Raw genomic sequence first — 27,058 nt, 5'->3', positions numbered from 1 at the left:
GTGTGCAGCCCTGCAGGCAGCAGCAGCAGCAGGCACAGTGCTCGGGCTGCTTATGGCCAATGCAGGCATTTGTGCCTGACAGTGCGCAGCTCCAACCAACGCTGCACGTTGCGGTGAGGGGTGCAGTCCCCTCCAGGCAGTCTCTATTGCTGGTGCAGCACCCGCACTCGCACAGCATGGGAGGGAAGCCCCTTGCACTGGAGCTGGCTGCCTGCACCACTCCCTGCCACGCTGGTTCAGGGGGTGAGGAAGGCAGCCAGCTCCAGCACACAGAACTTCCCTCCCGTGCTGTGCAAGTGTGGGGGCTGCACGTGTGTGGCAGGGAGCAGTTCAGGCAGCTGGCTCCAGTGCGTGAGACCTCTGTCCTGTGCTTTGTGAGCATGGGGGCTGCACATGCACAGCGGGAAGCCATAATGATAAAGACTGCCCAGTGTGGGCTGTGCCCCTTGCCACAATGTGCAGCGCTGGTCAGAGACATGCCTCGCCAGGCATCAGTGCCCCCACCTGCTGCTGCACCGGGGGAGGTGTGGGAGGGGACCCCATACCCCTCACTGTGCCTTATCCCTGCCACTATGCCTCACATTCCACAAATACTACACACCACACCTGCTCACAGCCCCCCCCACATCCACAACCATACCCCCCACACAGTATACAAGACTAAGAACTTATTTTTGAGTTATGCAATCATCTCTAGATACATTATGCAAACACAAATTATGACAAAAATATTTTTTGTAATAAAATACGTCTTAATAGGTGTTTGATTTTTAGTATATGGGTTTTTTTTCTGGTTCTAAGATGGCAATTCTCCCTCCCAAAAGGAGTATTTCTGGGGGGCAAGGGGAGGGACTTCCAGTGGCAAAGGTCAGGAGTTAGGAGGTCAGACTTCTGGTCCTAAGATGGTGACCAGGGGGCAGGGCAGCTGTCAAGGGGCAGGGCTACCTGCGCGGCCCTCAAAGGTTCGCCAAACCTCCTTAAGCAACCTCCCACCCGAAATAATTCCCTGCCCCTGTGATAGAGTAAAACAAAACCTTTAGTTTTGTCACAAAAATGACTGGAGGTTTCTAAAACAGTATGCAATAAATGTTATGTTTCAAGTTCTGTTTCACAATGTTTTCTGATTATTGCACATTATTTTTAAAAATTTTTTTTTTATTACCACAGTACATTTATGGGGTGGGGGGAGGTTGTGTAGAGTTGGATAGATTCATTGGCAAACTCATGGGGTGCTAAAGGGTAAAAAATGCTTCTTTCTCCTTTCCCCGTTCTTTCTTACTCTTTTCCCCTTGAACAAGTACAAGTATGTCCAAGTAAGATGGTCATGACTAGAGGTGCACTGATACATTGGGCCAGTCAGATCAGTACCAATATAAAGAAGATTGGCTGTATCGGAAATTGGCTGGATGCAGCTGATAATTTGGCCGATTAAATGCTTGTGTGTATGCACAGCCGTAGTGCAGTACCCAGGCAGTGAGGAGCAGTGCCTGGCAGTGTGGAGAACTGAGTGCAATTGGTAAGTCTGTTGTGGTGGAAGCAGGGCGGGGAGGAAAGGGACATGGGGCAGATCAATGTCCCCCACAGGGAGGGAGGGGGCAGGGGCAGATGCTGCCCAGCTGGGGTGGGGTGGGGCAGGGTTTGGGGTTTGTTGAGGGGAAGGAGGGCAGCTCCCACTGCTGTGCGCAGCCTGGGAAGGCATGGGTGGGGCACGTGCCCTCTGGGTCTGTGCAGGGTGGGTTGGTGGGCTGGAGCTGGGGCTGCACCAGGCTCTTCTCGTTGGGGGCTGGCTTTGGGGCAGGCGCTACGGAAGGGGCTGCAGCCACCCCAGATTTAACCGTATCCTCACTCCCAGCACTGCTGCCACCCGCCCAGTGCAGCCCTGGCTCTTTCTGTGCATGAGTGGAGGTGGGGTGTTGAGCTGGACCTGAGCCAGGTGGCACCTGCCCTGCCTTGTACAGATCCAGGGGCACATGCCCCCTCCCCCCATGCCCTCCTGGGGTGCATGCAACAGAGGGAGTCCCTCTCTCTCCCCTACAAGCTTTGGCTCCATCCTACACCCCAACCCACCCTGGCTGGACAGCGCCTGCCCTTGCCCTCTCCCTCACTGCAGGGGGCATTGATCTGGGCCCCCCCTTCCCCCTTGATCCCCACTCCCCTTCCACCACAATGAACTTACCAGCTGCACGCAGCTGTTTCGGAAATTGGATTGGTGTTGGCCAATATGCCTCCTTTAAAATTGGCTATTGTTATCGGCTCCCAAAATCTCTATTGGTGCATCTCTGATCATGACACTTTGCACTTTTGTATGGTTGCATAAGAAACTATCTCTTGATAACGAACACTGAAAATCTCTCTCTCTCTCTCTTTCTCTCTCTCTCTCTTTTTCTCTCCCTCTCCCCCTCTTTCCCCCTTTTCCATCCCCTTCCCTGGCCTCCCATCATCCATAGTCAGTACCAAAATATTTGCTTCAGTCTGGAAGTATAGAGGTGGTATGAAAAAAAAATCTTTATAATTACATCAATAATATTTTTCTTTGGAAGCTTTCAATTTAGGGTACATGGTTCCCCTTTCCTTCAGAATTATTGCTAGAAGGAGTCTGAATGGGTTTTTTTTATTTTATACACAAGTTGGTTTTTCATGTACATGGTGTTGTGTGCAATACTCTTTTTTTTCCCTATGGCAGCTTTATTAAAAGAAATAAAGTTAAAATATACATATGCATTACTTATATTTTATAGTTAGGTATAATAATATTAAATCTCTGCAACAGGTTGGTACATGTTGTTCCCAGGCACTGAGCTGGCTCTTTGCTGATACTTCAAGACAAACAGGAATGGCTGATATGACATGGTTGTCAACACTTGCCAATTGTTCCTGGGAAACATTTTCCCAAATAATCTTCCACATCTTCGGGCATTAGACTAATTTTCCTGTTTTTCAGTGTAGAAATCCTACTCTTGGGCTTGTGACCCTACTTTCCATGCAAGTCTAATTTCTATGGAGCTTTTAAGAGCACTGATCCTGTTTTGGGTCAGAACCCCTTGGTTCATCACGGCGTTAGAGAGCTGCAGGTGAAGAAAATTTAATATTGTCTGATTCTGGGTAGTTGACAGGTTTAATTCTGCAATGTTGTCCTCAGGCATTTATGGAAAGGCGTACAGCAAGGGTCAGCAATGTTTTTGGGCAGAATACCAAAAACACCCACAACCAACCTCAACTTGGAAGATGTTGGTATGCTGGGGTCAAATAGCAGGGGAGCTGCGAGGGGCCCGATCCTTGTGGCAGTATAGCATAGGTCCCTTCCCCACTGTCTGCCTCTGAGGCACACAGGGTCTCCTCAAGGTGGATGGCAGGGAAGGGGCCTGGGCTGCACTGTCACAACAAGGATCGGGCCCCTTGCAGTTTCCCCATTATCCACCCCAGGTGCGTGCACACCTGCTGCCAGTAACAAGTTGGGCCAGGGCTCTGTGGACCCTGGTGTAGCTGCTTGCAGCTTCCTGGGTGACTGCCACAGCCAGCTCAGGCTCTGGGCAGGCCCCTGCCACCCACCACAGAGCCCAGGTTGCTCACAGCAGGCAGCGGGGAGGCTGCAAGCAGCTGAACTGGGGTCTGTGAAGCCCCAGCCTGGCTTGTTGCTGGCCGTGGGTACACGCACACAGTGCGTGGACAGTGGAGGAACTGCAAGGGGCCTGATCTTTGTTGAGAGTGCAGCCCCCACCCCTTTCCTTCCATCTGTGCTGTGCCAAACAAAATGCTTTCATGTAACATGCTGTGGCACACATGCCTAGGGTCGCCAACTGCAGCATACAGGAACATGAACCTTTTATATGTCCCAGACCTTTTCTGTCATCTTCATGCATGGATCACCTTTCTGTCTTCTGCTCCAAAACCAAACAGCTTTTGGGGAACAGCTACAGTAAATGTAGCAGTGAGATTGTAAAGGAAAGGAACATGTTTTCAGTAGTCAGTGTCTTCAGGACTGCCATCACAAGCATTTGAAAATGAGGAGCCTCAAAGCTATGTTATTTTTTAAAGCGAGAGGCAAGGATTCTTTGTATGATAACTTTTATTCAACAAACTGTATAGTTGGAAGAGCTATTGGAGAAATTTTCAGATATCAGATGCCCTCCTCGGATCTCAGGCTTCTGACCTGAGGAAGGCCCCGCTTAATGCCAAACACTTGTTCAGATAATTTCCCAACTCTACAGTTGGTACAGTGAAAGATACCACAAAGATTTCTTGCCTCTCATGTACTCCCTGGACCATCATGATTGTAATAGCAGTCCAACTCTGCTGCAACATTGGGTTTTTTTGAAGGTAACACATTTCTGGTTCTTGATACCAGCAGAGAGAGGTGTGCATGTGTTTTGACTTGAAAGCTGAAATTCTTGTTTGAGTATTCTACTAACTCCCTTGGTATTTGGATCAGATTTACCATTGAAAACAAGCTATTTAAAGCAAGCATCTTGGTAAAATTTCTAAGACCTTTTTCCCCCTTAGTCCTTACTCTTACTGCCAGATAAGGAGGGTTTTGAAAGCAAGACCTGGTAAAGGGGAAAAAAAAATCTAATATAAAACAACTGGCTACAATGATAGAAGAAACTGATTATTTTGAATGTACAGCAGCCATAACAAGTTTCTTACAAAGACAGAATCTTTGATAATTTTGATAGCAATATGAATTTTTCTTCAGTATAATGAAACCATGTTTTTGCTCTTTTCAGGGAAAAAGACCTGGATGCTAAATTTATTATTTCAATGGAAAAAAATAAAACGACAATCACAAATTTAAAAGTGAGTATATTCATTGGAGAAGGCAAAACTCTAAGTTAACAGAATTTTGGTTTGATATCTTCTCATCAAGGGTCTGGGTTTTCTGTTTGCCGTGGAAGAACATGGATTTACTCCTTTAAAGGAGAAAAATGTGGGAAACTGTGGGTACCCTTGCAGGCTGGCAGAGTTCCAGGTTTCAAGGGGCTGCTTAGGGCTGAGGGGAGCGGGAGGAGGGTGATCACAAGCAGGGGACACAATGTGCATGTGCGTGCATGCACGCATAAATGTGGCTGGCAATACAGCTCCAGACAGTGTGGTGGAAAGCACCTCCCGCAGCTGCCTGCGGCTATGTCTAGTGTGGGGAGCGGCATATGTTACACATGGCAGCGTTGGGAAGGCACAACTTGTGGGAGTTTGAGGCAGGGGCTCACACTGAGCCCCCATGGTGAGGGAGGGAATGGGGCAGGGTTGGCAGTTTGAGTTGCAGGTGCTGCCCAGCCAGGGCAGTGTGTGGGGCCTGGGGCTAGGGATGGGAATGAATGGCCACGAATCAGGCTGGAGATCAGCACAGAGCCATGGGGAGGTTGTCGGAGGGAGGTGTGGGGGTGGCAGGGAGCTCCCTGCTGCTGCATACACTCATGGCTTAGGCACCAGAGTCGTATGTTGGGGGGGCACAGGGGGGATGTGCCCCCCAGATTTCTGCGTCCCCAGCAGGGTACGGGGCTGCAGCCTGGCTAGACATGCACAAGGCAGGAGCTGCCTCCATGGCCCACTTGGATGGGAGGACAGAATATGGCAGGGAGACTCATTGCTGCTGCCACCAAGCCTTGCACCAGCTTTGCTGACATGGCTGCCAAGGTGAGGTGCCTCCTGTCTGCTGCTGCTGTGGGGCAGGCTTGTGTCCCACTTCCACTACAGCCTCACCATGGTGGTGTACCTGTGGTGGGGATTGCAATGGCAGCAGCAAGGAGTCTCATCACCCTGCTCCACCCTTCTGCACTGGGTCCCTCTTGCTGGACTGTAGAGGCAACTCCTGCCTGGTGCAGGTCCAGTCAGGCTGCAGCAAATCTGGGAAGGCACATGCCCCCACAGTGTGTCGCTTATGGTCAGGCACTCCCTCTGGCCTCCCTACCCTAGCTCTACATATACTGGGGGTAGTAGGTTGGGAGTGAAAGGCACAAGCAGGGGTGGGGGTTGGTTTGGGAGTGGGGGGCCGTGGTGGGATGGGGGCTGTGGGTTTGGAGTGAAGGGTGCTGATGGGGATGGGGGGTTGTGGGAGTGAGGGGCACTGGTAGGGCTGAGGAGGACTGTGGCTTGGGAGTGGGGGGCATCAGCATATCAAGGCTTCTCAGTGCCACAAAGCAGCATGGTGGACAGCCGCAGCTGAATCCATGTCCTAGTGAGTGAAGGGGGCAGCAAAACAAATGCCAAAACATTTAGGCATTTAGAATGTATTTTATTATAATGATTGAGGCACTAGAAGGCTTCCAGATTGCTTTAAAATTGTAAATATATCAGTAAAACACTGGGTGCCTGTACATGTGTAGGACACCTGCTCCAATGTGTTCTAATTGGAATGTGCCAGAGCTGATTCAATTAATCTAATTAATAAACTAATAGGAACAGTCCAGCAGCCTCCACTTATATTCATCGTCCTTGAATTTTAAAATGGTGGTGGGTGTACGCTAAGTAAAGCTCATTTGAGCTTTAGTTAAAGTATCCCTGCTACTATTTTGAAGCGTTGATGCTGAATGCATGAGATGCTGAAAGCGTTTTAATTACAGCAACTCCCAAGAGCCATTCTAATTAAAGTGCCCCTCCTGCCCCAGTGTACGTTATAGATTAGATGCCCAGAGTGCTCAACTGATACCTATATTTGCAGTTATAGTAGTATTTCATTTTAATCATTGGGAAAAAACACGGAGTTGAGGGTTTTTAATCAAAGAATTCTGGCTTTAATTTACTAGAGAATTTTGGATTTTTAATAGAGAAAACTAGGATTCCTGCTCATCCTAATTTAATGTCCATTTGATACTGGAAGAAGCATTTGTTTTCTGGAGTGTTTACAGTGCTGAAATATGGATGCAGGAGAGCAAGATAGGAAAGTTGTTCGATATATAAATGTTCTGTGTAGAGTTGCACCAGTATATCGGTCCATATCATATTGGCACTGATGAAAGGAAAATTGACATTATCGACAGTCGGCTTCTTTTGGCTGATGTGGCCAATACCATTGCCAATAAATGCCGCCTGCATGCACACAGCTGCAGAGCATGCACACTGCCAGGAGTTCAGCCCCGGCAAGTTGGAGAGCAGTGTCCAGGTGTTAAGTTTTTTGGGGGAGGGGCATGGCATGGCAGGGACGTTTGAGGCCCCTGCCCTGAAGGAGGGAGTGTGGCTGAGGCAGGGTGGGGTGGGATGGGGTGCAGAAAGGAGCCATGGTTTGTTTGTGGGGTGATGGGTGGGGAGAGGGGAAGCTCCCAGGCGCTGTGTGGGGGCTGTGCTTGGGGTGGGCAGCAGCAGTGCTGGGAGGGGCTAAGAGAGGAGCTATGGCGAATTTGGGGGTGGCTGCAGCCCCCTCTCCCAGCACCGCCCCCTCGTGCCCTGAGTGCAGCCCGGGCCCAACCCCCCCTGCCAGGAAGAGGCTGGTGCAGCCTCTGGCCCTGAGCGTGCAGCAGCAGCCCACCTTTGCCCCGTGCCCAAATCCAGGCAGCACGTGCCCCCATGCCACCCCCAGGGTTGCATGCAGCAGCAGGAGCCACCTGCCCCTCCAGTGCCCCTGGATGAGCTGTGGCTCCATCCTACACCCCACCCAACCCCAGCTATGCAGCCCCTGTCCCAGCCCCACTCCCTCGCTGCAGGGGCCTTGATCTGCCCCCCATGCTCCTTCTCCCCAACAGATTTATCAGCTGGCTACTGCTCTCCATATCAGCCTTAAAAAATCTTTATTGGTGCACTAGTTTCTAGTTCTCTGAAAGCTATTCCATAGGATCCATCTTGAAGGCGTTTCCTATCCATTCTACTTAGCTGAAGCTTAAGAGTAGCTGAAGTTTAAGAGTAGAAAAGAAATTTTAGTGTAAAAGGAACCTTCCAAAACAGGTGCAAAATCCACTCTCCTACTGTTTTCTGTGATGATGCAATAATCCAGTTCAATTTCTCTCTCTTGGTAAAGGAAAACAGATCAGGTCAGGCAAGTAGAATTTTGACAGATTTGCGAATACTTAAAGAATAAGGGTATGTTTCTGTTTCAGAAGCTCCCAGTGGCAATTATAAAAAGGACTTTCAGCACATAACTATTTTTATACACAAGCCTTGTTTTCATTCTGGGTCTGTATCCCAGTTGTGTTTACCATCTTCTGCACTAATGTCCTGTTCCAGCGTAAATCGTGCTGTCACATCAGCTATTCGAGTGTAGAAATAGTATAGAAAGTGGACTGGTTGGATTATTATTCACTATGTATTTATATGGACTGGCTATATAAAGTCTGTCTTTAATATACATTCCTTCTGAGATGGAAGATAAATGTATAACATTTAATAAATATGAAAACATATCTTAGGTTTGGGGGGTTTTTGGTGAAAACTTGCCTTAAAATGCTACTTCAAGCATAATCTCCTGTTATCTTCACAGTAGGCAAGTAGGAGTGATATAAGTGACTTCCCAGCACGGCATGCAATGGAGAAGCACAGCTGGAAAAAAATAAGAATTGAATGGTTTAGTTTTGGAATTTGACATTATGCCAAATAACCTTGTTATTTTTTTTAACTTGGGGAAATCAGCAAGTTAATGTGTCTTTCATCTGTTCAACAAAAAAAGCAGTTCTTTAAACTTTTACTGTTTTTAAATAGTAAACATTGTCACACAGTCTGAGTTTCCTGATGTTGTTCTTTGTAGTTTTTATTGCACCTTTTCATTTGAGGCTGGCTTAATATTTTATAAGCATTAAGTTGATCCGCCTGTGACACGTACATAATTGTTAGAAAAAATGTACAGGTGATTAAACTGAGGCACAGACTCTAAATTATTTTCCCCAAGATCAAATGATGATAGGAGTGGCAGAACTGTGAGAATAGCATCCATTATGTCTGCACAATCCCTTGTTCTCCCAACTAGGTTATACTCCCTCCCTTGAGGGAGAATTGTTTAGGCTGAGACAGATCCTAGTATATATTGCTTATCTGCAGCTTGATGACAGCCTTAAGGTGAAGGCATGTAAGACCATTTTAAATACATCTCGCCTTTCAAATACTATTTGGTTTATACACAGTGAAGTGTTTTTCAATGAGTAAATGCATGGGGTAATCCTTTAAATTGTATATATGAAATTCACATTTTGATAACGAACCAGGCTTAAATATTATGAAGTAGCAACATAATAAAAATGAACAGTTCTCAGATGAAATCTAAAGAGCTTTATGTTTACACTATGTTAATATAGCATATGAAGACCATATTTTCTGATATTAATAGCTAATTGTTTCATTATTAAATATTTGTTAAAATAACAGGTCAAGCCTGGACCAATTCAGGATTCTCTTGCTGTGTGTGCTCTTGTATTAAGTTTGTATTCTAATCAAATTATGGTACAGGTATCCTTTGCAATAATTACTTTATTATTGCATATTATGCAAACACAATTTTCTTGTTCTGGTAGATTCCAGAAGGTGTAACTGGAGACACAGGAAGGGAACGGACTAAAACATTTACCTATGACTTTTCCTATTTCTCAGCAGACAGTAAAAGTCCAAACTATACATCTCAAGAAATGGTAGGATTTCTAAACTTTATTGATACTTTTTTTTCTTATGACTGAAAAGATTATATGAAATGTTTTTCCTATTACAGTTCTACCTGTGCAGTTTGGAAATTCCCTAGTTGTTTGAGAGTTGCACTGTAGCATAACTAACATTGTAAGTTCTGTGATTTTTACCGGACCGACAAAAATGCTTTTCACCTGATTCTCTTTTCTGATTATACTAATAGCCTTCAAATATAGAATTTGAATTTTCTCCTCTTTAAAGCTGAGCCTTTCAAGCCTGATGCCATCACCTATGGTATGAAGGCAATAACTCAAATAAAAGTATGCGATTACATGTTCATTGGATGCTAGTTCTTAAATTAAGGGACACACACATGTATGTGCACAGTTATGTGTACCTAACTTTGAAATAAGTGTTTTTTGAGAAAAAAAATTAGCATGGATACTCTCTACCTTTGGATTCTGTACAAGCAAATTTGGGAAACAGACTGTTAAAATGAAAAAGGAATGTGTATCCTGTTAAAATATAAATGCAGCAGGAAATTTTAGGGGTGCACTGATGTATTGGTCCATATTGGATTGCCACTAATAAAAGGAAAATTGACATTATCAGCAATTGGCTTTTTTTGGCTGGTGTAGCTGATAATGTCACCAATAAATGCCACATGCATGTGTGCAGCCACAAGCATGTACGCAACTAGGAATGCAGCTTAGCAGCTTGCAGAGCAGTGTCTGGCCAATAAGTCTGTAGGGGAGAAGGAGCATGGTTGGGGGGATGATTGAAGCCCTCACTCATGGTGAGGGAGGGAGTTGGGGTGGGGTAAGGGCAGGTGCTGTCTAGCTGGGGTGGGGCAGGGCTCAGAGTGGAGCTGCAGGCAGCTCATGTGGGGGCTGTGGGTGGGAGGAGAGGGGTTGGCTCCCTGCTGCTGTACACACTACTGTGCGTGGGGTAAGGGCAGGCTGCCTGCTGTAGGCTCAGGGCCAGGAGCTATGCTGGTCTCTTCCTGGTGGTGGGCCTGGAACGAGGCTGCACTTGGGGTGGGCGGGATGGGTGGCAGTGGCGTTGGGAGATGGGTTTATGGGTGGTCACTGTAACATCCCCTTCCAGCACTACCACCACCTGCCTGAAATGCAGCCCCCTGCCAGGAACAGGCTGGCGCAGCCCCTGGTCCCAAGCCTACAGCAGGCATCCTGCCCTTGCCCCACGCACAAATCTGGGGGGCACATGCCTAGGGATGTGTTCACTAGCAGGGAGCTGCCCCTCCCTGTACCTTTGGATAAGTTGTCTGCAGCTGCGCCCTGGCCTGGCTGCCCAGTCCCTGCCCCAGCCCCACTCCCTCCCTCACTGTGGATGCCTCGATCTGCTCTCTCCAGTTCCTTCCCTCCCCCATGCCCCTCCCCACCCACAGACTTACCCAGCTGGATGCTGCTTTCCAAGCTGCCGGGATGCATGTCGGCTATTGGATTGGTGTTGGCTGGCATATGGCTGGTTAATAATTGCCCATCTGTATTGGCCAAAAAAATCTTAATCATTGGTAATTGAAAGGTCCTTTGGACTCTTTGAATGCAACATTCGGGAATGTTGGCAGGTAGTAGTTATGGTATGGGATTTAAAGCTTTATAAAGAATAAATAACTTTCCACAGTTTAAAAAAAAAAAAAAAAGGGGGGGGGATGGGGATTTGAAGCTGAGAATAAATTGTCTTATTGTAATAAAGGCTCTTTTTATTGGTAATTCTAACTTACATAGCTGTCTGATAGGGAATTTCCATCTATAGTTTCACCTGAACTATTTAATACAAAGAACTAGATTCTTTTTTTAAACTTCCATGTTCATTTTATAAACTAATTAACATGTACAATTGCAATTTAATCTAAAGCTTGATTACTTGTAAACTACTGAAACTTTTATTGTACAGTATTTATCTCTGTTCTCCAGTTCTTAATTTTTTTTCAGATGTTTTGTTTCTTTTTAAAAATATTATGTTACTGTTCATGGTAATGAGGGAAATTTGGGAAACAAATTAAGTAAACATAACCATAAAAATATAGGTGCCTTATTCTGTAAAGCTTCCCTGTTCAGCTAGGGTGTTTAAACCTTATTGACTTCATTGATGCTCTAGCAAATGCTTTAAGTTATGGGAGTGTTTTGCCAGAAATGGAATGGATTTAATGATGTATTTTGGGTGTTTTCCAAATTGAGGACTGAGGTTTTGGCTCTGGTCTGACAAACACAACATAGGTTTAAGAAATGTTTAAGTCCATTGAGATGAATGGAACTAACTCATTTAGGTGCTTATTAGTGCTTTAGTCTGTGAGTATGTGGTTACATGAGCAATGATAACTAATTATCTTGCTGTTCAATTCCTGCTCCTAAAATACCTAATCGTGTGTAGAATAAAATCTTTTTATTGGTACACATTTGAGAAGATTTGCATAAGGATAATTACAATATCTTAAGGTTTTGATGATAAGTATTCATTAACTTTTATGTCTGTGTGCCTTCTCCATTTCCTTTATTTTTTTCTGCCCATCCTCACAAATTGATAGATTTGGTAGTGTAAATGCTTTATGAAATATGCCCTTGCCAAATGTTCTTGATTTTAATAGGTAAGCTGCTTATGTAGATTAAATAGTACTATTCCAGTATGCCTAAGAAATGTGTATGCATACATACATACATTCATGGATGGATGTGCACATATTCACACATGTGCATATAATAATTTTGCAGAAATAAAAAAAAATATTGAGTAGTGATGCATTCTTGGATTTGTGTCAGCTGCTTTTTTTAACCAGAGCCATTACCTGCTGCTGTGTGCCTGACCTTCAGAATCTGGGTTTTTACCAGTATAATCTTTATTCAACTACTTCCATCTGATGTTGGTATCTCATAATCACAGCCTGCATCCCAGCATTTTTGGGCACCAAAACTCCCAACTCTTATCTGACCAGCTGTCAAAACCTCCATCCACAATCTTGCATTTTGTTAATTAAAATGTGCGGAGCACATAGAAACTATATCAAATGAAGCTTCAAAATAAATAAGGCAGAGGCCAATTTCTTGCTTATATTATTCATTTTCATAGTTTATTAATTGAAAACATTCATATTTTAGCTTTTATCAAACTACTGCAGAATTTTCAATTTACTGCACCAGCATCATAAAAGCTGGGTATCTTCCTTTACAGTTTGGATTCATAATGCTGTGAAGCACAGTGGATCCTGCCTCCTAGCTACTTGTATTAGTAGCACATTTGGTTCATAGTTAAGCAGCTGAGTGATAAATGAAAGGGTGTCCAGTTTTATATGTCTTCTCAGTGCCCTCTTGTGGCCATAAGTTGTGCTACACTGACTTAAACATTAGACCATGAGCTGCAATTTACCTGCAAATTTATAACTAGATATCTCTGCAGCAAAATTGGAAGGAGTTTTTTGATTACTTATACTGGTCCTTAGAAATGACCAACAATGTAAGCTAAGTGGTGCATTTTGTTAAAGCCTACATTTTGAGGAATAGTCCAGAATGGTAACCTCCTATTCCTTGTGTCTAGATGTGATTGAACTTAACCTTGATTTTGATATTGTCAAGGGAAATGTAATTTGTATAATCTTCAATATCTTCTTCCCTATAAACTTCTTCAAATAATTTAACATGAGAGATTTTTAAACAGAAATATTTACAGTAAGAAGAACATATAGAGCAAAATGGTTGCTTTCTGCTCAGATTTGAATTGGGCTTGATTTGATTTGCATAGGAAAGAGCTACTGAAAGTCTCTCTTTGGTAGGAATTGGAAAGAAGGCATTTTACCTTTTGCAGTAGCCAGGTTGTGTAGTGAAAAATAAAAGCTGGGAGAAAAATTAATAGAGTGTGAATAAAAGAAGACATAATGAGGCAGGTTTGAACAAACCCACAGAGAGTTTCTGAAAAGGAATAGTTATTAACTAGATTCTAAAATGAAAGATATGTCGATGGAATAGTTTGAGAGTAATGTACTTGCTCCTTTGTGAGAGTGTGGAAAAATGGTTAGTAACAATTTGCATATGCTAGAAGGCTGATATTTGAGGACCAGCCAAGGCTACAGGAAGCATTAAGTAGAGATGAGAATTTCAGCAGACACTGCAGAGATGGTGAGATGAAGACATAAGCATAGCATTCTTGAAGGATGGAAAAATAAAATTCAGGGTGATATTGAGGTAGGGGGAGCAGGAGTTTAGTTAACTGAGGAAGTACTTGTCAAATAAAATAGCAGGGGGCATGAATTGTGCTTAAGATTATCTAAGGAATAGCCCTTCAGTCTGAGCTATGTAATCGAAGAGGACTACAACAGAGCTACAGCTTTTTTGTTAAGGTGCAGGTAGAATTATGAAGGTGTCAAAAGAAGTTATAGTTAAGTATCATCAATGTTAATGTTTAATCCTAGCCAACATGCTCATCATAATCATGATAATAGTTGACCCTCTGCTTCTCTTTTACTTGTATCAGATTTAAGAGGACAGTGTTTTGGATACTCCTTTGCATTGCTATCAAACTTGAGGGCAAGAGGGTTTGGGATGAGGTAAATAGGACTGGTACCATAGCTGAAAGGAGCTGGGAACACCTGTGTTTCTGTGCAGATAATTTGGAGAATGGGATAGAGGAGGGACTGTCTGAGAGAAGGTCACTGACTACATAGAAAACCAATTTTTGTGCTTCTAAACAGATGGAAACTGAGACTGAACTCAAAGGTGCTGTTGGTGAGAGAGAAAAAAAAAGACTACTTGCTTCATACACTTGGCTGAAAAAAGCCATTAAATATGAAATGTGCTGGCAGGATCCAAGAAGGATTTTCTTTTTAGGAAGTGAGTAGACACTTGCAAGGTCCTTATAGCTGGAGAAGATACCAGAGTTAAGTAGATATTTACAATAGTAAGATAGAAAGATAGTCAATACAGTGTCTGAGATCAGATGAAAAAATTGAAGAGGGAAGTCTGACATAATTAAAAGAGTTTCTTTCTAATTCTGTATGTCAGCAAGTTATGCCGTTGACAGGACCAAAAGTGGGGGAAAAAGACTGTGGCACTACTGAAAGCTAAATGCACCACTAACATTTTGTATTACATTAGACTCCTTGATGCTTATTCATTTAGAGCAAATATCTTTGGTCAAAGGTGGTAAGTGCTAGTAGAGCCATGGTATTATATAATATTTACAGTTATTAATTGAATGGAATACTATAATACATGTATACCTGTTTCTTTTCTTCAAAACTGCATGATCCCTTTAAAAAGCCTTTTTTTCTTTTTAGGTTTTCAAAAATCTTGGCACAGATGTTCTCAAATCTGCTTTTGAAGGTTATAATGCTTGTATTTTTGCATATGGACAGACTGGATCTGGGAAGTCCTACACTATGATGGGAAACGCAGTATGTTGTATTTTCAAACTTTTAGTTTTATTATGTAGTAATACTTTCCAAAAGGAATGCTATTATTCCATGTCTGGTCTGCAAACTGCAGATTTTATTTTATGACTAACTTGTTAATAATAATCTGAGTTTTGGACATTTCCTTTTAGTTTTTTTAGAAGAAATTTTAAATGGGAAGAAATGCATTTAAATGTTGCCCTGTTATAGCTCATAATAAACCCTCCTTTGTGCAGCACAGATCAGAACTCATTTTTTAGGTCAGTAACTGGTTTCAGGTGGCTAACTTGAAGTGACCCTAATATCCTTTTTTTTTTTATGATACTGGTACTGACTCAGTGCTTTCTGTAAAAGCCTGTTTGTTCCTCCCTCATTCAGTGGGGTTAAGAAAAATAAAGATGGTTCCTTGATTCCTATTTGGACAAGAATTTCAAGTTGAGAATTGAAGTAAAAATGAGAGTAGTGGGTGGAAGCTCTGACTCGGTCATTATGAAATATTATGCAGACCTTACTTTAAGGGATAACATTCAGGTAAACTTTAGCTTGGGGCTCCTAGCAGGGGAATGTCCTGTACAAGATTGTTGCCTCTATTGTATGAAATACTTGCTTAAAGAAAGAAGGAAGTAGCTGAGGAAGGTGGTGAAGGGAGCAGCTAAAGTCTGCTGATTGAGTGCATCTAAGAGGTAGTCCTTGTAGCAATGCTCCCTTTTAACCCTGGTTAAATAAAAGCTGCCTTCCTCTAGCAGAAGCCAGGAAGAATATATTACCACTTACCCTACTTCGGATAAATCTGTCTTTGAGCCATAGTGGGCCAGCTAATTTGTACCTTCCTGAGCTGCTAAGAGCAAACTTGGCTTCATTTTTATACCTCTGGTACACACAGAATAAGCTTTATGTATGTTATGAGGAGTCTCCATTATGGTGAATTAACAGAGTGGAATGTGGAGGCCAGAAAAAAATTTATGACTTGGGTATCTAAAATGATGAAAATAGAGTGCTAAGGAACATGTAGAACATGTGAGACTTCCTGTAAATTTAGGGACTATTATGCACAAGAGATTGTGCAAAGGTGTAAGTGGTAATGTTACTTTAACCCTGTGAGGTTGTGCATCATAAATGCTTTAATTTGGCTCTGAACATTTGGGTTATGTCATCTACTTGCCTCCCAGAGTCTCAGGCCAGATGTTTTCAAATGACTGGCGCTTTCAGCTAGACAGCACTTAAAGAAAACCTGTGTTAAAAGTACATTTCTTTTTCATGTTTTTCATAAAAATCAAAACTATTTGAGGGAGTTATCAGTGCCTTTGGGTTTAAAGTTCTGTTAACAAATATGCAATGGTTGTTAGCTTCATGAAGGTGCTCTAATTGCATTTGGGAGAAGTTACAGAAAAGGTATGTCTCTATGTCTGCGGAGTGCTCAGCTTCACTGCTGAGGAAATAAGTCCCAGTAAATTGCTCCCAATCTACATACATTAACTCCAGAAAGTGGGTAGTGAGGATACTGTCACTCTTGAGAGCACCAGGAAAATAGAACATGGATGCATTTCTGGGGGCCCTAGCACACATTACATTGATGGCATGATTAACACATTAATTGCACCAGAAGTAGTAACATTGTCATGCATTCGCCCAATTTATGATGCTATATAGTGGCAAACCAGCCACAATGATATTCTACATAAAATGTGGAACTTGGTCATATCTGGTTTCTATGGCACCATAAATGGAACATGTGACACATCCCCATCCCGATGCTGACAGACAGCTAATTGTCAGCATTGGCATTAGGACTGGGACTGAAAATGGGCTTCTGAGTGCATGGGTTGCAAGGTTCCTAGTAGGGGGAGCTGAGAACTTCCTTTAATCTGGCATTTTAAAGATAGGAGCTTGGGGGCAAGGCAGACAACGAGCCCAGTCATGGAGAGGCCCTCACTAGGAATCTTTCAAGCACAATTGATTTGCAAGGTTCCTGTTCAAATAAGGTACAATTCAAATTGGTCCCTGATCCTGAGAATGACATGTCCTATGATATGCAGCATGGCAGGAAGCATGATTGTTGGGATTGGGGATGAGACCCCAAACCATCATTATCTGAGCATCTCCCAGTGCTCTGGGGGTGTCCTGAGTTTGTCCTTACCACTTCATTTTCAGCATTGTTATGTGTGTAGTGAGCAGGCAGAGCTTATTTTCTTGATGGCATGAATGAGCACTCAGCTGCCACAGTGTTATTGTAAATCCCTTGATAAGAGGCTGATAGTCTTCCGGTAAAATCAGGAAGTCAGTGGTGAGTCCATAAATGACTGAGGAGGTCAATCTTAGAGCTGCATGTTTAGGTCAGTTGCAAAAGAATATTTTTGTCAGGAGGGAGTACATACAGGGTACAGATCTCTCCCTTTATCTCTTTTGTCTGCCTCCATAGTGAGGTGAGTTTGGCTGAAATGGCAATGCCTTGTTGTACATTGTAGCACCGCTGGGACAATTCAGTGGTCAAGTCTCTCAGGTATTGATGTTAATATCATGTTTCTTCAGATTGGCCTTCACGGTGTTTTGAATCTCTTCTTTTGCCCACTTCTAGAGTACTAGCCATCAGTGAGTTGGGAATATAGGACCCATTTTGGGAAGTGGTTTTCAGGCATCCTTAAGACGTATCCTGTCCAATGGAGCTGGTGCCATATGTACATAGCTTCAATGCTGGTGGTGTTTGCTTGAGCCAGAATGCTGGCATTTGTTTTTCTGTCCTTCCAGTTGATACTGAGGGTTTTCTAAAGACAGTGCTGATGGTAGTGTTCCAAAGTTCCCATGTGTTTCAATATGCCATCCAAGTTTCACACCCTTTTACAGTGTAGGGCTGACAATAGCCTGGTAGCTGAGAAGATTGATCTGGGTTATGATCACTGAAAATATGATTCTGGAGATGTCCAAAGGCAGCACTGGCAGATTTTATCCAGTACAGTATTGAATGTTGTTTCCTATGTTAACTTTTTGGGAAAGGTGGCTAACCTGGGAGGAGAAATGCTCAATATTCTCCAAGGATGGTTCTCTAATTGTAATATGTGAACGAGCAGCTGGATGGTTTGGGGTGGATCAGTAAAGAATCTTGGTTTTCATGAAGCTGACAACAAGTCCAAGCATTTCATATGCTTCACAGAAACAACCAGGAGTGACCTGGAGTTCTTCAGTTGAGTGGGCACACAGAAGAGTCATTCATGTATTGAAGATCAGTAATGGAGGTGTTGGTTATATTGGATCTGGAATGTAACCAGTTTATTCTAAAGATATGTCCATGTGATATTGGATGCTGATTCCAGATGGAAGTATGTCAGCAATAAGATGCAGAAGAGCTGTCATACAGACGAAAATGAATGTTCGTGCAATCGTGCAATGTTCTTGACACCAGTTCTAATAGTGGAAGTATCCATTTTCAAGCTATTCCTTAGGATGCTTTCTGTCATGTCATCATGGAGTCTGATGTGATGGTAACAAATTTTCTTGAACATCCGGATCTCGATAGGACCTCTCCTTTGATTGAATCAAAAGCTTTACTTAGGTAATGAAGGCTATGTAAAGATCTTGGTGTTGCTCACAGCCCTTCTGCAGCAAATCTTGTCTTCTGTACCTCTGAGAGATCTGAAACCACATTGGGACTCATGAAAGCTCCTCAATGACAAAAGTGAGTGTATTGAGGAGAATACAGGCATGACTTTCACAGCTATGGACAAGAGTGCAATAGTAATAGCTGTGATTTGATCTGTCTCCTTTCTTGAATATGGTAATGATTTTGGCATCTCTCAAGTCGCTGGAAATCTGTTCTTCATAGTAACAGTGGATTAGGTGGGAGCTTTTTTCCACGTTGCTTATACATTTCAGCTGGTATTCCATCAGGACCACTGTGCTTTGTTGTTTTTTATCTGCATAATGGCTTTCAAGGTCTCTTGATAAGCTGGTGCAACGTAATCCTTAATGGGGTGCCGTGGAATTGTCTCAGTGTTATTGTCTTCAACATCAGAATCTCAGTTCAGGGGCTCTTGAAAGTGCTTCTTCCACTGTGTGTTGATGGTGGAGCTGTCTTGAAAGCATGTTGTTCTATCCTTGGACCTCAGAGGAGTGGTGTCTTGTTTGTTTGGACCACAGATAGCTTTGATTACATTGAGGAAACTGGTCCTGGCTATGGGTAAACTTGAATCTCTTTTGACTTGTCCTCCCACCACTTATTCTTTGGCTCTTAAATTTTCCTCTGCATCTCAGTTTAGGTGGCAACAAATGTCTTGCTTCTGTTTGGAGTTGATGTCATTGTGCTAAGCTTTGAAGGCTGTCCCTTCTGTCAAAGCTTGTATTTGTCTGTCATTATCATTGAACCATTCCTGATGTTTCTTTGTGGAGAAGCCTTGAAGTTTTTTGCATGCCTTGTGGCATGCAAGGCTTGTGACAGTTTCTTGAGGCTGTCCCACTGTTCAGTGGTGTTGAGATCATTAGGGAGGTGGGAAAGTTTTTCACTGAAGCTCAGCAGAAGATGGTTGCTTTTATCAGGGTCTTTCAAGCAACTGATAATTGAACCTCTTCCTTGGCTGCTTCTTTCATTTTCATCATTTTTGTTTTTGAATTGGTATTAGTTTAGAAACCGTGCCCTTGATCTTGCTACCATGGGTGACTGTAACCAAGAGTACAAGACTCCAGTACAAGACATGCAAACCTCTCTATCAAGATGATTATTCCCTTCTATTTGGCACTGATAAGGCCACATCTGGAGTAGTGTGTCCAGTTTTGGGCGTCCCACTACAGAAAGGATACAGACAAATGGGAGATAGTTCAGCAGAGGGCAAAAAAATGGTTAGGGAGCTGGGGCACATGACTTCTGAGGAAAGGCTGAGGGACCTGGGCTTATTTAGTCTGGAGAAGAGAAGGCTGAGGGGATTTAATAGCAGCCTTCAACTATCTCAAGGGGGGTTCAAAAAAGGATGGAGCTAGACTGTTCTCATTGGTGGCAGATGACAGAGCAAGGAGCAATGGTCTCAAATTATAGCAAGGGAAGTTTAGGTTCGATATTAGGAGAAATTTTCTCACTAGGAGGAAAGTAAAACACTGGAACAGGTTACCCAGAGAAGTTGTGAAATCTTCATCCTTGGAGGTTTTTAAGCCCCAGCTAGAGAAGGCCTTAGGTGGGATGATCTAGTTGAGGATGGTTCCTGCTTTGAGCAGGGGGATGAACTAGATGACCTCCTGAGGTCCCGTCCATCCTTAATTTTCTATAATTCTGAAGTTGTGATCCATGGAGGAGCCACAGTGCAGAATTACAATAGTCTGTTTAATTTGCAAAATTAAAAGCAGTGGATTAAAGACTGTGTTAATATGTTACTGTAATAGCTTGTAGGTTGCCTGCTGGTTTAGACTTGTGTGTAAATGTTTAGTTAATTTTAATAAGAAATTTATCTATATGACTGACAGGAAAACATAAGAAAACAAATTTATGGCTACATGATGCGTACATTTTTATTCTTCCTTGATTTTATACTTATTTTAAATGTAGTAGAGTTGTCTGTGTTTCTGCTTGCCCAGCATTTCATGTTTTAAGACCCTGTTTTAGTTGCTTATAACTATATAAAATCTAAATTAGATGGGCTGATTCTTTCCATATTCATCATCTGCTTCAGGCTAAACTTCTCTTGAAAGATTTGCTTAAAGCTGCTTACTATTTGCCAAGACAGAGATGGCATTTTTAAGCTATGTTTAAAAACAAGATGGAAAGAAGCTTTGGAGCAGGACTTAGGCATTTGGCAGGGCATGGCAGCCTTTCTGTTAGTCAGATATGACTCAGTTTTAAGTCTGTAAAAAATCTCTGAGAAAGGAAAAGAGGCATGGCTTCTTGACTGAAATACAGAGGGATGAGGAGTTGGGCTAAAGACAGGAGGGACTAGATTGCATCAAGGGGAGAGACCACTCTCAAATGGGCAGGATGGAAAGGCCATGACTGCAAGTATGAGGAGGAAATTCAGACAATGGAAGGACTGGGAGGTGGGCAGCAAAGACAAATTATGTGGGAACCCAGTAATGTAACCGAGGAGGGATAGCTGGGGCAGCTAATACATCGCACGCAAAAAATACATCGCACGCAAAAAATAATTGAAGCTGGCCGGGCCAGTGCTGATGGCACAGCAGGCCGTGCTGCCTAGTGGGCTGAAGCTACTCAGTTTGTGGTATACTTCTGGGGGAACTAGACGGGGAGGGTGGGTTGGGTCTAGCTGAGGAAGGAAGGAAGAATAAAGAGGCCTGAGAAGAATTGAAGTTGGCTGAGAGTGAGAAGAGATTGGTGGGAGGAGAGCCTGGCATGAGGAGGTGGCATCTTAGAAGAGGCAGGACTAGCATAGATAGACTGGAAAGGAAGTAGGCAGAAAGCATCAGGTTTGAGATGAAAAGGAGAACAAAAGGGCTGTGTCTTGTTCCTAGTATCTCAGCGGTCTTCTGTTGTGAAACCCTCTGGCAATGTATGTCTCATACCCCTTTAGTAGCTATTCTATATAAAAGATGAGGGGTTCCTTTGTTAGTTCAAGCAGCAGAGGTCTGTGCAGTGGATATGAGGGTTACCACTATGTTGATGAGCCATGTGGGTTATAGCACAATTCCTTGTGATGGAGTTTCCTTGCTTTGTAAAATCCAAGGAAACTGCACACACACAACTATTGAAAGCAGGTTGGAAACTCAAGCACTCAGAAGTAAAGACATCAGAATTATGGTTGTTTTAGGTTGTCTCCCTTGTAGATGTGTCTTAAGTATGGTGTTACATATTCTTACCTACAGAACTCCAGGCTCACGTAGTGTACAGAAAGAACTACATTTCAGGGATGAATAAGGATTATGTAGAGAAGGGGACCATTATCTGGAGGGCTTGAACCTCTTACTGGAAACAGTGGATGGTGTGTAGTGAATGGGTGGCGTTATAGGATGAACAATGGACTTATGGTTAAGATGGGTGAATGATGCTTTGGAAAAACTGTTTTTATTTGTTGGGCTGCATTTGTGCTCCAAATAGTTGGAATATGTGTGGGTAGGAAGGCTATAAAGTATAGGCAAAACCAGTGAGTTAGCGCTAGGATTCAAATGGCAACATTGTTAATTTCTAATTTGTTTTTAAAGTGAAATAGAATAAGAATACAGCTATTAAAAATGTGCTTGTTCTCAAGTTCTCAGACTCTGGATATTGTCACTTGCATCTTATGATTTGGGGAGTTTGTTTCTTTTCAAATACGCAGTGTGTTTTGAGTATATGTGCATATAAAAATTATGTTGCAGGGTGATGTTGGTTTAATACCTCGAATTTGTGAAGGATTATTCAGCAGAATAAATGAAAAGACAAGATGGAATGAGGCGTCCTTTCGAACAGAAGTCAGGTAAGTCTTGTAGTTGTTATATCAATTGCTGATTAACAGAGCCATTTTTGTTACAAACCTCTATTTTTGCTTTTTAGTATCTCTTGGAAAAATGTGTTTGCTTGAATGCATCTTTTTACGTTTATCCGCAAAACAGATTTTTGTTGAATGCTGTCATCAAATGTGTGCAGTAGTTCTCTACGCCCCCCATTGCACCTGCCGCTATTTATGATGCGAAAATTAATTTTCTGGTATAAAGCATCTTTGTCCCAATTGCCTTTTCCCAGCCCATGTCCTGCTCTTTCACATGTTCACTCACATCCTCACTTTTATTTTTCTGCGCCTCTTCTCACAGATCAAGCATATTTTAATCTTTATTATGTTAAAAATAAATAAATAGCCAGTCTTAATCTGACCTGCTCTTTTAGTGTCCCTCTGTCTCCCTTCTGTTAGTTCATTACAAACGTATTCTTTCAGTAATTTTTGCTTTTAAAATTTGTATGTTTTGATACTTTTCTAAATTCCAATTTTTTTTCCAGTTATTTGGAAATCTATAATGAACGTGTGAGAGATCTTCTTCGGCGGAAGTCTTCAAAAACATATAATTTAAGAATACGAGAACATCCAAAAGAAGGGCCTTATGTTGAGGGTAAAAAACTAAGTCCTTTGAACTTCCTTGATACTTTCAGTTTCTACGTTTAATTATATAACCTTTCCTTATTTTAAAGTTGTAAATAGATGTGAAAATGAAGAATAACATGGATCAACATCCTAAGACGTTAATGGGGAACAAGGTTTATTTTATTCTGAACCCTTTTAAAGTATAGGTTTCCCTCGCTTTATGCTGTTCCTGGAAAACGGTGCAAAACTTGAATTTGCATAAAGGGAACCCGCTTTACAATGTAACAAATAGGGATACATTCCAAGACCTCGACTGTACTGACCCACAGACCCATTTCTACCACTTTTACAAGGCAGTTTTGCTATTCACCAACAGCAGACTGCACACAAGCACAGGGTGGTGGTGAACGTTTAGCTGGTGTGAAGAGAGGGTGGTGAATGATCTTCAGTGGCAGACTGCATCACTGGTAGGAGGTACAGAACCAGAGAGAGGGGTAAGGAGATAAGCTAGCGGGACATTTAGAAGCCATAATCAGGATGGCAACTACAGAAATGCGTGTTGCAGACAAGGAGCGAGGAGCACAGATCCACACAGGAATATATTTTGGTGCATGTCACTTCCACAGTGCCGTGGACAAAGCAGCTGACTGCGGGCTTCCACCACGCTGATCCCATAAGAGTGAATTTACCGTACATATAACAAATTTTTGGCATAAAAGGGGTCATCGCATAAGAGCAAATTCGCACATACAGAGCCCACAAAAAGTGAGGGAAACCTGTAGAGCAGTATTTTGCAGTAGGAAATCTATGCCATAGGAAATCTGTGATTTCAAATCAATATTGGATCTAATTTACAAATGCAGGTGTGTGTCCCTTGAGAGATTACACATCTACCTGCTTTATATACTTAACAAGGTTTGCATTTTTCTCTTTAAGCCAATCCACTGCAGTGTATTTATAATAAATATATTGTTCAATATAATATTATATGCAATGTATTAAGAAGGACTGTCTGGTATTTTTCATGTAAGGCCTTATTCCTTCCTTTAAGAGAGATAAAGGAAATCTTATTATAAATGCTGGCTGTGAAATTGCAGCACTGCTGTATAGCATTGTGGCAGAGTTGAATTTTGTTGCCATACGTTCATAAATGTCCTTTAATTGCTCTTGCTTCTGTTCAGATTTGTCCAAACATTTAGTACAGAATTATACGGATGTAGAGGAACTTATGGAAGCAGGAAATATAAACCGAACCACTGCTGCAACTGGAATGAACGATGTTAGCAGCAGGTCTCATGCCATTTTCACGATCAACTTCACTCAGGTATAGAGACTTGCCCTGACTTTAATGCCCAGTTCCATGTAACAGCTTAACTTACAAAATATATGGTTGTCAGATCAACAGCTTGAGGAGAACTCGTTACCTCTATTGTTGACTGTAGCAGAGAAATGTTAAAGCAGCGGTCAACTGTTGAAAGTAGGCTTTTACCCGTTACTGTCTGTTTGGAAACTTGGACATGAGAGTAACTTTATCTGGTATGGACAGGTGAAGTACTCCAATTTGCACTTCAGCTTTGTGCAGATGCATGGTCCCTTTCCCCCAACTCCCTCCCCAATCTTTTCTTGAGCATTTCAAAATGGTCGCGCAGGTAGGGCTAGTGCTTTTCAGGCAGGGGAATAGAGAACAGGAATTTATACATGTCTTTGTCTTCCATATCTGGAGGTTTCCAAGAACCTTCAGTCACATTTTCCACCTGTAGGGATAGGTGGGAAGTGGAGTATTATTGGTTGCAGGAGGACCGTGCAAACACCTATAGGTACAACTGATGGAAGGTACAACTATTTAGGGACGTGCTTCAAAAATGCTCTCTTTTTTTCATGGGTCATTTTTGGAACACTTAATGGGGCATGAATGTCTATACTCTGGCTGTTTGTAGTGCTTCAGAGGCAGTTGGAGCTCGTCAAACAGCATGTCTGTCCATGGCCCGGGAGGAAAGATGCTGGCCTGAATGTACAATTTGCTTCTTCATTTTGTCAAGACTGTGTGCCTCAATGAATTATTCAGCCGAAATCTTATGGAGGAGGATAAGAAGCTAGCCAGCAAATGATCTTAATGTATTGAGCACTGGGGGGATTCTGTGAATTTAAATTTGTATTAACAGATTCATACTAAATTGTAGAAATAGGAGGAAGTTGTGGTTAAGATCCTAGGATTAGAAATGTAAAATCATTGAGGGCGCTCCTACAAAATAGGGCTTTTGGAAATCTGAATGAAAACTGTTAGCTAACATCTAGGTTTATAGCTAAGAACTTAATATAAATTCTGTATGTGGGTTATGGTGTACAGCTCTGTATACGTGGTACCCAAGTTTGAATGTAGGCTTAAGGGATATGGTTATTTGTACCTATTTTATAGATTAAGTTACTTAAATGAATATCTTGGAGTGGCTTGTGATCATTCAAGCTCCTTTCTGGTCTGTTTCTTGTATACTTGTTCTCTGAAGCCCTGTTAGTCTAACCAAATTACATTAAGACATGACAAAGAAAGGGCAATCGATCTGTATTCAGTAAGATTTCAGAGCTTTACAGCTTAACAATTTTTGAAAATGATTTTTTTTTTTTTGTATTTTTCTTTAGGCTAAATTTGATTCTGAAATGCCTTGTGAGACTGTTAGCAAGATTCATTTGGTAGATCTTGCTGGAAGTGAGAGAGCAGATGCCACTGGTGCTACAGGGGTTAGATTAAAAGAAGGAGGGAATATTAACAAATCTTTAGTTACTCTGGGAAATGTCATTTCTGCCTTAGGTATGTCTCTCTCTCTTTTTTTTTTTTAAAGTGCCCTCATATCTATCTGCGTTGGTTTTTTTTTTACCAGTATTTTAATTTTTGAAGAAAATTAATGAAAACATATCACTTTTATTTCTTCTCTCAGCTGATTTATCTCAGGATGTAACAAATTCTCTTGCAAAGAAGAAGCAAGTATTTGTGCCTTACAGGGACTCTGTGTTGACCTGGCTGTTGAAAGACAGCCTAGGAGGAAACTCCAAAACTATAATGATTGCCAGTAAGTGTTTAAATTACTTTCCTACATGCTTAAAAGGATTAGTTGTAAATATTTAGATTCTAAATACTTCATTAGGAAATGACACTATTTATACTCCTCAGCGATCTCTTTGAAGGGAACACTTTTCAAATATCTACTCTTTAACCGTGCTGTTTCTCTTAATGTGTGTGGTGCATGTTATCTTAAAGAAGTTGGAGAGAGAGAGCATGTATTTCCAACAATAAACTGAAGGCATAAAGAATTGTGCTTGCACCAAGGGATCTCTGGGACCTTAGTGGGGGACCAGTGCCACCCCCTGCTTGCTTCTCAGTCTGGAGTCCTTGGTGTGAGTCCCCCTGGGAATGAAAGGACTGGATTAGCCCACTCTTTCCCCACACTGGGAACATCCTGGTCTCAAGAAGGTGCAGAGAGCAGGGGAGAGAGGATGGTTCCAAGATGAATGTCTGTATTGCTCCTTCTCCTGGAAACACTTCTAGCGATGGAAACAAGTTGTATGTGGTTTGTGTCTTACTGGTCATGAGTGTGCGTGCAGTCATTAGTTTTTCACTTCCCTGAGTAGTGCGTGCCTAACTATGAACCCACTCTGAAAAATATCTGACTCTACCTATTCCATTCTCCATTGTTAATTTTTTGTGTGTATATGTATTTGTGAATCTGTAGTAATTAGCTCAGCTGATCAATAGATCCTCAAATCAAAGGTCTATCCAGTACATATACATTTCAGATGCAGCATAAATATCCAACCTGCGACATTCAGTCACCAGTCTAAAAATGAAATCTTGCTTTTCTTTTTTTCTAGTCTGTATTATCACCAGTAATAAAGATCTTACATCACTAATCTAGTCAGTAATTCTGTTGATGTGGTAGAAAATTTCTCAAGACTGTCTCTGCTGCATTAATATGGGAAAATAGTTCCTTATTTACCATAATCATAGACAGCTTCAAATTTTAAGATGACCCTCCCCACCCAATAATTAAAGTCTGTACATGGAATATTATAAATTTGTTATATTTTTTCATGTATAGAATATCATTATTGGAGAGCTGTTTTAAATTCGTCTCCCAGCTGCTGTGGC

General features: G+C 42.3%; 1 protein-coding gene across 7 annotated transcripts in view; it reads left to right on the top strand.

Moving 5' to 3' along the window:
- KIF16B (kinesin family member 16B) overlaps positions 1–27,058 on the top strand; it is a 253,928-nt gene that overhangs the window by 30,365 nt on the left and 196,505 nt on the right. For all 7 annotated transcript variants that reach the window (XM_019549135.1, XM_019549136.1, XM_019549133.1 and 4 more), the window contains exons 2-9: positions 4,725–4,794; positions 9,429–9,542; positions 14,822–14,938; positions 22,220–22,317; positions 22,836–22,945; positions 24,099–24,241; positions 25,555–25,723; positions 25,851–25,982. In XM_019549135.1, the coding sequence (XP_019404680.1) occupies positions 4,725–4,794; positions 9,429–9,542; positions 14,822–14,938; positions 22,220–22,317; positions 22,836–22,945; positions 24,099–24,241; positions 25,555–25,723; positions 25,851–25,982 (953 nt within the window). The remainder of the gene's footprint in view (positions 1–4,724; positions 4,795–9,428; positions 9,543–14,821; positions 14,939–22,219; positions 22,318–22,835; positions 22,946–24,098; positions 24,242–25,554; positions 25,724–25,850; positions 25,983–27,058) is intronic.

Source organism: Crocodylus porosus, unplaced genomic scaffold (assembly GCF_001723895.1).
Source record: "Crocodylus porosus isolate Cpor-Errol unplaced genomic scaffold, CroPor_comp1, whole genome shotgun sequence".
In the NCBI taxonomy this organism is placed as follows: domain Eukaryota; kingdom Metazoa; phylum Chordata; order Crocodylia; family Crocodylidae; genus Crocodylus; species Crocodylus porosus.
The sequence above is the reverse complement of the archived record's forward strand: the minus strand, read 5'-3'. Positions and strand labels throughout refer to the sequence as shown.